The sequence below is a fragment of the Poecilia reticulata genome, linkage group LG5 (assembly GCF_000633615.1).
Source record: "Poecilia reticulata strain Guanapo linkage group LG5, Guppy_female_1.0+MT, whole genome shotgun sequence".
Taxonomy (NCBI): Eukaryota; Metazoa; Chordata; class Actinopteri; order Cyprinodontiformes; family Poeciliidae; genus Poecilia; species Poecilia reticulata.
The window spans coordinates 27,478,063-27,487,787 of NC_024335.1; the positions used below are offsets into that span (position 1 = coordinate 27,478,063).

A 9,725-nucleotide genomic window follows, 5' to 3' on the forward strand; every position below is an offset into this window, starting at 1 on the left:
AAAAATCTTCACATGTAAAACATGTACTACCAGAACGTGTTCTAAGCTGTCTCTTTAAGGCTGTGCCATATTGGATTTGGACATCTAACCAAGTATTTTCTGTGTGAGAAGTTATACCTCAGAAACAGCAACCTAAAGGCTGGCTAATGTTGCATCAGCCTCCTGTGGTGTCAGAAGCCAGACCCTGCTGTTTGAGATCGCCACCTCCACTCTGTGCTCCCTGTGGGAGGGTTAACATCCAGACATGATCTCTCAGTTGACCTGCAGACCTACTGCAAAGGCCAAAACCTTGGACACAAACTGGTTAGATAAGACATTGATTCAGAGTTTCATGTCGATAAACCTTTGAAAAGGTTATACAATGTTGATGCAAGAATCAAGACTGTTTTTGTATCTTGACATTTATGAGTAAAGTAAGGAAGAAAGAAAGGCACACCACGTTTCCTGACCTACGGTCTCACATGAATGTGACCCAGTAATAAAGGAGTACAACTGAGCAGAATTTCCTAAATAAGCAGCATCTGGTTGACTATTTGAGAAGTTTAGTTCCAGTGAATGCAATCCTTGGCACAACTCCCCCTAACTACTGTCCCATCCCCCCGGGCCATCCTGGACTCACTCTGAATCCATATCCGGCTGCGACACTGTCGTCCTCAGACTCTGTCACTGTAGAGATGGGAGTGAGAGATTAGGACACATCTCGGTGAGCACTAACAGGCCAGCGGTGTTCGACTCATTCCATTCTCCTCCAGTTTTGATGAGCTGACATTCCCATCAGCCCTACTCTCGCAAACAGCTCATCGCTTTGACATGCTGGTGAGTTCTCCAACCGGCGAGAAACTTTTACCTCCAGCCAAGCAGAGTGGGTGAGGACTCGTGAGGCACAGATCGATGCAGGAGGCTGTGACTAATGCCCATTTGTTGGCCAACTTGAAATCTTACTAACTCACACTTGCCTTTGTGATGTTACTGTTAGATGCTTTTAAAGCACAGCAGTAATATTTCCTAATGTAACATACTTCTGATCCAGCTTTTCTGGCCGCAACTGATTTTGATTCTCTCCGTCAACTGAGGCAAATCTTATTGACCTGAAATGTTTTCAGGCTGTAGCTCTGCTTCATTTAGCACACTGATTCGCTTTGAGTATTGCCATGTCTGTGGTCTTGTTTATTAAGCCACAAGTAATCCCAGTCACAGCTGAAGCCATCACAGGGCAGGGAGATTATTTTAGACATGCACTCTAGATGCCTTCCACTCTTTCATTGCTCACAAGGCTTTGGACCAAATATTGCAGACCTTACTTTGTTGTCTTTTTCATAGTCTGAACTCACGTTTTGGTAAGTGAACATGAATTAAGTTACTAGGCATATTTTCATACAATTGCCATGCGAATTTTAAGAGAACCTTAGAAATGTCGCACATAAAGGAAAATTAGAATCAAACAGAATTGCATAGGAAGCCAATTGCCAGGGTAATAGTTAAAGGAATAACATCTAGGCATCCCTCGCCCCAATGACACTACCCAGTCCCATTGTGAAGATTCTATATCTTGTATTTGATTCAGTCATGATCCATGTGTCACAACCTTTGGTAAGGATTATCATAAAAAATAGGAAACTGTTTCCTGTTGAATGAAGTTTCTTTGTCTTAAATCTGTGAACTCTGATGAAATTTTAGATGCATAAGAAATTTTTTTTCAAGAGATAAGCATATGTAAAAAAAAAAGAAGAAAAAAAAAAGAAAAACGATGAGGAATGCTGGAACATTGTGCAAACCACAAAACACGTTCGACTTTGTTTTTTGAGAACACTAGAGTTAAATATTCATGGCGAGATCTAATTAGTGTCTGTTGAGTGGGCTCTGTTCTCCTGGTTTCAGACTCATCAGCATTCAATCCCATGTGGCAATAAAAGCTGAAAACACCAGCAATCTGGTGGTAATGCTGAACTCAATGAAACATTATATAAAAAAACTGCATATATAAAAAAAACTGCATATTTCTCCATATTTCTGATTAATAAAACCAAATTGGTGGTTTCAGAGAGTGGGAAGTTCTATAAAGGGTCATTTTTGCCAAGTTGTGAATACAGATAGATATAAAAACAAAATCAGCCGCAGTGTAGAGTGAAAGATGGGAGAATATCCTGAGTGCAGCACTGTGTTCCCAGGTAACATAGCATGACATTTTTCAGCCTGCACCTTCAGCTTCTCTCATTGTCTCCTCTCGTTGCTCCATCTCATCTCGGTTTATTACACTATGCTCTAACTCCCTTCTGCTAAATTAGGATAGTGGATCCTAATAAGAGTTTTTTTTCCCCCTTTTTGTCAATTGAGTTGTGACTTGTTATCTTTATTTAAATCCTGTTATCTCACAGAAGTTTGCCCAAACTCCCATATGCTGTCCAGCAACATATTAGTATATCCAAACTTGTCCAGTACAGGGAAAACCGCTCTTTTATATCCATTCAATTGGCTGCCCCTTTCAGACATTGAGCAACCTCTCATAGAATCTTCAAAGTGGTATCGGAATTCTATCATTTTTGCATTTTGCTTTAGAAATCCACCAAATACCCAGGGTGTAACAAGGGTGTCACGTAAACTACTTCATCTGGTAAAGAGGTTAAGCTAGCTGAAACCATTTTGAAGATTGATTTTGCCAGAGTTCTGACATCAAGATGAACAACTACTACAGTGTTAAACGGTGCCTACAGTATGTACTGTATGGCAGTGGTCCCCAACCCCCGGTCCGTGGACCAATTGATACCGGACCGCGCAAGAAATAATTAAATATTTCCGTTTTATGTATTATTTGAGTCTGGAGATTCTTTTATTTTGAAAATCCTTTAACCGGATTCTCTCGGTTACTTGCGCGTCACCATTGAGCCCACAAGCAGCAAAATGAGTAAGAAGATGTCTTTGGAAAGTTTCTTTGCAAAGGGGAAAAGGCTCAGAGAAGAGACAGGAGAATGGATTTATCCCGGACCGGTAGGTGAGTCCCACATTACAAGCCCGCTCTGCGTAACATGCGGCGACCGGCTGCTAATGAGGCAATGAAGCTTCAAACTGCTTCGCCACATAGAGATTGAGCACGCTGTGCTCAATCAACACACCTCCGGTGCTATTGTCTCTCGTCACTCCCAGATGGAACCGTCTCGTTGCAGAGAAACAAGCTCAGGGCTCCCGTTAGTCATTGTCGTGAGTTAAAATTTTCACAAAAGTAAAATTTTCGTTTTTATGGCACATCTGTATCTTATTTTGAAGGGTTATGTAAACGTTACCATAGCGACCAGAGTCAGAGCGTTTGGACAGTTCGAGAGGAGATGAGTAGAGCTTGTGAGTCTTAAGTTAGACGGCAAGATTTAAGAATTGTCTGCCGATTCTCCAAACCTTGGTGACCACAGAGCTGATAAAATACAACAGGTTTGATTGGTTCGTGTCTCCAGCCACACGGCAGGAACTGATTCCAGTCACGAACATCCCGATTCCAGAGGATAATCCAGTAAAACCCCCAACATAGCGGGAATTTAGAATGACCAAACAAGGATGACGATGCAGAAGCGAAGCAATAGTGATAGTTTGTAGACTCATTTGAATACAAGATGTAACAAAAACTGTTTAACTGTTTTTTCAGTTAACATTTTTATCTGAATAAACATAATAATATATAATGACCTTTACATATAATAATAAACATTTCCACATATCATCTCCGATATCCACCAGACTCTCAGTTGCTCATATGTCAGCTGTTTGGGATTCCCCTCTGTTCTTACGTCACCGCGCTTTCTGATTGGCTACCTGTCACATTCAACAGGTTGTATTGTAGTTCCCACTCAGGGAAAACCCCACAGGCTGTGATAAAAGGGCCAAGACAACCCAAATCGGGCATATTCAGGCTTTAGCGAGAACACCAACATCCTCCTCTCCCGCCTGGGCTGCAACAAAATTTCAAAGTCTTGACCGGTCCGCGATAAGAAAAAGGTTGGGGACCACTGCTGTATGGAACAAGTATTTGTGGAAGAACAATAATCTATTTATCAGGAATAGCTTTCAGAATGCACATGTTTGAGACTCTTATTTTGAAGTTGTAAAGGAAGATGTTCATGAGTTTTTCTTTTGTATTGACATAGTAACCTGTTAAAGTTCTTTTGTCAAGCTGGCCAACACTAATTGGTTACATTAGTACTAAAGAAGCTATCACACCAATTACAAATATTTTGTATCAATGTCTCTGCTACTTATCAGGAAAAAAGATGTTAACGGATGAACAGCTAACTATTAGCTGCTAATGACTTCATGAGATCAGTATCTGCTTCAGAGTTTCTTATCAGCAGTAAACTACAAAACATTTTCACTATTTCTGTGTTCCTCTTTTTTTTTCCATGAGTCCAGACTGAACTTCATCATTTGTAATTTGCCATCCAAAATACTAGACTGATCAAACCTGAATTGGAACATCTTACACTGAAGAGAGATTCTTCAAACAATTTCAGATGTTTGAAATCTTTGTTTTGTAAATCTGAAAATGGGGAATTCTTAATGTCATTTATTGTATTTAGACTATTTTGAAATAGACAAAAAAAAGCAATAGATGGAGTTGCTAAACATAGAACATAACATAACATATTACTCCATAATAATTGCAAATTAGTGTTGGCTACCACACTCAAGGGAATTCAGACTCTTGTGTTTGGTTCCACAGTGTTGGAATGACTTAGTGGCACCAGAACTGGGTTACCCTGTCTTTATTCAGAAAACTGTAAAATACTTTTTAGGGAGCAACTCATACCCTAGCACCTACTTCTCTACCCCCTCCAAAACATATTTTTCTGCACTTTCATCCATGTCTGCATTTTATTTCTACACTGAACATGACTAGTGGTCTTCCTTCTAATCTGCTTAGATATAAACTGCATAAATCCAAATTGTGAGGTATTTTGGACAGGCCAAATGCATAAACATGACCACATAAGCAGGAGCAGAATGCAATATTAGTTGCATCATAAACATGTACACCATGTTTATGATGTATCTAATATTTAGTTATAATATTGCTGCACAGTGGAGCAGTTGGTAGAGCTGTTGCCTTGCAGCAAGAAGGTTCTGGGTTCGATTCCCGGCCTGGGGTCTTTCTGCATGGAGTTTGCATGTTCTCCCTGTGCGTTGCGTGGGTTTTCTCCAGGTACTCCGGTTTCCTCCCACAGTCCAAAAACATGACTGTCAGGTTAATTGGCCTCTCCAAATTGCCCCTAGGTGTGAGTGTGTGTGTGCATGGTTGTGTGTCCTGTGTGTGTCTGTGTTGCCCTGCGACAGACTGGCGACCTGTCCAGGGTGACCCCGCCTCTCGCCCGAAACGTTGGCTGGAGATGGGCACCAGCAACCCTCCCGACCCCACTGAGGGAAAAAGGGTGCAAGAAAATGGATGGATGGATGGAGTTATAATATTGACTAAATATAAGTTTTTTTAAATCTGTGAAATGTGGTTTTTTCTGTCTTGTTTTGCTGGTTTCCTGTCTAATATTTTGTGTAACAGGACGCTAGCAATTTTATAACAAACACAATGTGTACTCCTGTGTGTGTGTGGGGGGAAGGGGGGCGTGTGTGTGTGCGTGTGTGTGTGTGTGTGTGTGTGTGTGTGTGTGTGTGTGTGGGAGGGGGAATCTCCTCCTCCGACCCATCCTTCACATTTGCACTGAGCATGTGGTGAAAACCAGGCAGCGAAGCAGCGCAGCATCCCAGTCATTCAGTCGGTCTACTCGGCACCGCCACTCCTCCGCTGCTGTTTGGAATACTCAACCTGTTCTGTTTTCTTTGGGAAAGAGTCGCTTTTACTTTCTCAGCAAGGAAAGGTGCTGTCTAACGCGCAGCCGGAGTTTTTCTTCCCGATGTGGAGTTTAAAATGCTGGAGTAGAGAAAGAAGCCGCGGTGGGGACCCACTGTTCGCTAGGTGGTCGCGCGGTTCCCAGCGGTCGCTCCCGCTCATAGCGCGGCAGCAGCGCTGATAGCTAGAGGAGAGGCTGAACAACTTGTAGGGTGTGAGGATGGTCCAGAACGTAATTCTGGTGTTCTTCCGCAGGCGACTGAGCCAGAGACCGGCTGTGGAGGAACTGGAGAGCCGGAACATTTTAAAACGTAAGTAGCCGGGACTTGGATGCAACTTTAATACCGTCACACCCATGAGTGACTTTTTACAAAGTTAAGGAACGTTTTCAAAAAGACCGCTGAAATCTTTTATTATTATTTTTTACTATTAATTTAAAAGTTACTAAGCTTTATACTATGATAATGATTTTTCATAGTGTGCTTTATAATTTATTTAGTGTTTTAACAATTGAGTTATTTCATTTTCCATAGACCATATAAATTGTAATAAATAAGAATAAAGAACTTTTTTTTATCTTGTAATTTTTAAATAAATTTCCTTTTGAAATGAAGTATTACAACAAATTCAAACAAAGAGTATTCTATTATTTTGCCGATATATACATACCCCATCAAATATTTTCTTATGTTGTAAAACTTAGTTGCAGCTCAATTTTCTATAATCTAAGCATTCAAAATACTTTTATTTGGAAGTGAAAAACAACATGCCTACCAAAGAGAAATAAAAATAAAAAAAAGGAACGAAGCAAATATTTTACAAGCTGCAAATCCAGCATCTGGAACTAAACTGCCACATTTACCTTTAAACCACATTAACGCATTTCCTAAATTTCGTGCTTTTTAGTTTACTTGCATATAGTATTTCTACCAATTAGTGTGGGCCTAGACTATTCTATAATAATTCTGGCCGTGTCATTATTTGATCCAGGTTCTGCAGACTAACTTGTAATATGTAGGAACACATGGCATTGCGTTCCTGCTGTCGTCACACAGAAACATTATGAAACGACCATGTGAGAGACCCACATTTTGTGCTGATCTGGGTCTCCTGGGTGTGTTGGACCACCTGTGAACCCTCAGCAGCTGTCCTCATCCTCCACAGCAGCAACACGCTCCCGCTCTGATAACAGCTATGAAAAGGATGCATAAGAGCAACAAAATCTGCTAATATAATGAATACATTTGTGGAAAAAATCGATTAAAAGGAAGTTAGCATTGAATGTGGTGGTGGACCTGCTCTGGTTTCACTCTGTAGTTTCCAAACATCTCTCTGCTGAGAGAATGAAGAGCTGCGTTTGTTACAATCATGGGGTGTTTTAGGAAGTGCATATATTTCCTCTGAATTCTCCTCAGTCATTCACTTTAGTTTGTTGGTATTAATCTTCTGTTGTTTTTGTTTCAACAGAGAGAAATGACCAGATTGAGCAGGAAGAGAGGAGGGAAATAAAGCAGCGGCTCAACAGAAAGGTAAGACAGATTAAAGCAAACATACAAACCATTAATGTTTTTAGTTTTCTTTGACCTTTGCTGACCAATCACCTTTCTCCTGCAGCTCAACCAGAGGCCAACCGTGGATGAGCTGCGGGACAGGAAGATCCTGATCCGTTTCAGTGACTATGTGGAAGTGGCCAAAGCTCAGGACTACGACAGACGCGCAGACAAGCCATGGACCAGACTGTCAGCTGCTGACAAGGTAGAAATTAACCCCCCCGCTTCTGTTTTACCCAGACACAAAGGATCACACATCTTTTACTAAAGAAAGTTCTGAAATGTAAGGAAAATGTCAATTATGGCCAATTAAACCAACATCATTTCAAATAAAAAGGTTAATCCCATCAAATTCTACAGAGGTCTAACGTAAAATGTGTTATGAAAAAAAAATAGAAAATATATGTAGTTTTTTTTTTATTATGTAAGAAAACAAAATGTTTTAACTGGGTAAAAACACTCTTTTATGTTTACCCCCATAATCTGCCTTAAAACAGATTCTTCATCTCTATTTAAGCCTCACCCGCTGGGCTTCGTGTTGCTTTTGTTCTCCAGGCGGCGATCAGGAAGGAGTTGAACGAGTTCAAAAGCAACGAGATGGAAGTTCATTCCTCTAGCAAGCATCTGACGAGGTGAGCACAAGACGACTGGACTGAAACGATTAATCGCAAACAAATCAATTGTTGGAATAATCAATTCATTTAGTAATCAGTTAATCGGCAACTGGAGTATACAGTCAAAAAAGGCTATTTGTTAAAAGAACAACACTCAGAGCAGAAGTTAAAACAAAACTGTACCAGAAATATATACATTTTTGCTTTTTAGTTAAAAAAAAATCTTTGTCTGTAAATCTGTCCTACCCAAAACTCCTCCGGTGCAGCTTTAGCTTCACCCGGTTCAAATTGTTTAGAAAAAAACTTCTATTAATCACCTTTTGCAATCTAATTATTAATCTGTTAATCTCAAAAATGATCACCAGATCAGCTCTACACTGTATTGATGTTCAGTCAAGCAGAAATGGCTGAGCTTTTCCCATGTTGATGTTCAGTAGCTGCAAATACATTCTTTGCTACAAATTACTCAGCATTCACTAAAGCAATGCTGTCAGCATTGTAGGTAAAAAAAAATTTTTTTCTTATTTGAAAAAGGAACTGAATAATTTTGTTTATTTTCATCTTTTAATGCATTTCTAATATTCCATAAAAAATCTGCACAATGTGATAATTTATTTTATTTGATTAATTGATTATTCAGTTAATCGGTGTCAGTGATTGGGTGTGTAACAGGGTCACTGTGATATTGTACAATTGTCTGACATCGATAAGTGTACAGCAAGCGGAGCCGGGCCTAAATTTATCCTCACCCGTTCCCCAAGAGATGAGAAGTTGTGCTGCTTTGGCCCGGCTCGCCACAGTAATGAATGTCCTCGCTTGTTCAGCTTACGTTTCGCTTATGTCATCGGTAGCTGAATTAGCAGGGGTTGAGCAGCATTGTTCATGGAGCTAATAATAGTTTTACAGACTTTTAGTTTTTAAGATCTCACTCACACATTTGCTCTGTTTCATCTCCTTTATGTGCAGGTTCCACCGGCCATAGCAAGGTTTCTTCTGTGAAGAGTTGCTTAAATCTGGTTCTGTCAGAGAAGACCTTGCATCAGTGGCTGTCCTGATATTTGGGTTCAGCAAACCTTGGAGGCTATGTCTCTAATAGGGAGTCTGCTTATAGGAGAGGCGGCATGCAGCACGCTCCACCTGCGCTCAGGGGAAGCCCTCTTCCTTCATCGCCCGGTCAGAGCAGCAGAAAGGACAAAGATCCGCCCTGCAGCTCCAGCGGACCAGCAGGGACTTCTTTTTGTAAACAGACTATTTTCAAAGACTTTGCTTTTGAGGCGGGGAGCGGAGGGGGAGATGGTGCATGTGATGAAGTCAACCAGTCCCACTCCAGTAACGTTAGTCACATCCCTGAGCCGTGTGCGAGTCTCAACGATTCAATCGATCAGTTTCATATCAAGACTGTAAAATGTTCTTAATGAGACCTTGTTGGTGTACAAGACAGAAATCCCTTTGTAAGCACTATTTATTGTCTGCACAATACAAGTTTTCTATTGGTAACAAACTGAGTTTGTCTTGTGTGCTGCATGCAGACGGTGAGGCTTTGAACGACAAAGCAGGAAGGAGTTTTCTAAAGTAGGTCAGCTTCCTACACAGTCTGGAACGGAAACTTCTGGAATCTCATTCAAGAGTTGGTAGATCTGAAAGGCCATCCATCCATCCATCCATCCATCCATCCATCCATCCATCCATCCATCCATCCATCCATCCATCCATCCATCCATCCATCCATCCATCCATCCA

At 40.8% G+C, this 9,725-nt stretch overlaps 1 protein-coding gene across 7 annotated transcripts in view; it reads left to right on the forward strand.

Moving 5' to 3' along the window:
* The window catches only part of phactr3b (phosphatase and actin regulator 3b), a 54,410-nt gene extending 44,928 nt beyond the window's left edge, over positions 1-9,482 (forward strand). For all 7 annotated transcript variants that reach the window (XM_008410193.2, XM_008410198.2, XM_008410195.2 and 4 more), the window contains 5 exons: positions 6,077-6,132; positions 7,289-7,350; positions 7,436-7,576; positions 7,927-8,003; positions 8,952-9,482. In XM_008410193.2, coding sequence (XP_008408415.1) covers positions 6,077-6,132; positions 7,289-7,350; positions 7,436-7,576; positions 7,927-8,003; positions 8,952-8,967 — 352 coding nt within the window. In that variant the 3' untranslated portion in view covers positions 8,968-9,482. The remainder of the gene's footprint in view (positions 1-6,076; positions 6,133-7,288; positions 7,351-7,435; positions 7,577-7,926; positions 8,004-8,951) is intronic.
* Positions 9,483-9,725: the final 243 nt, after the last annotated feature.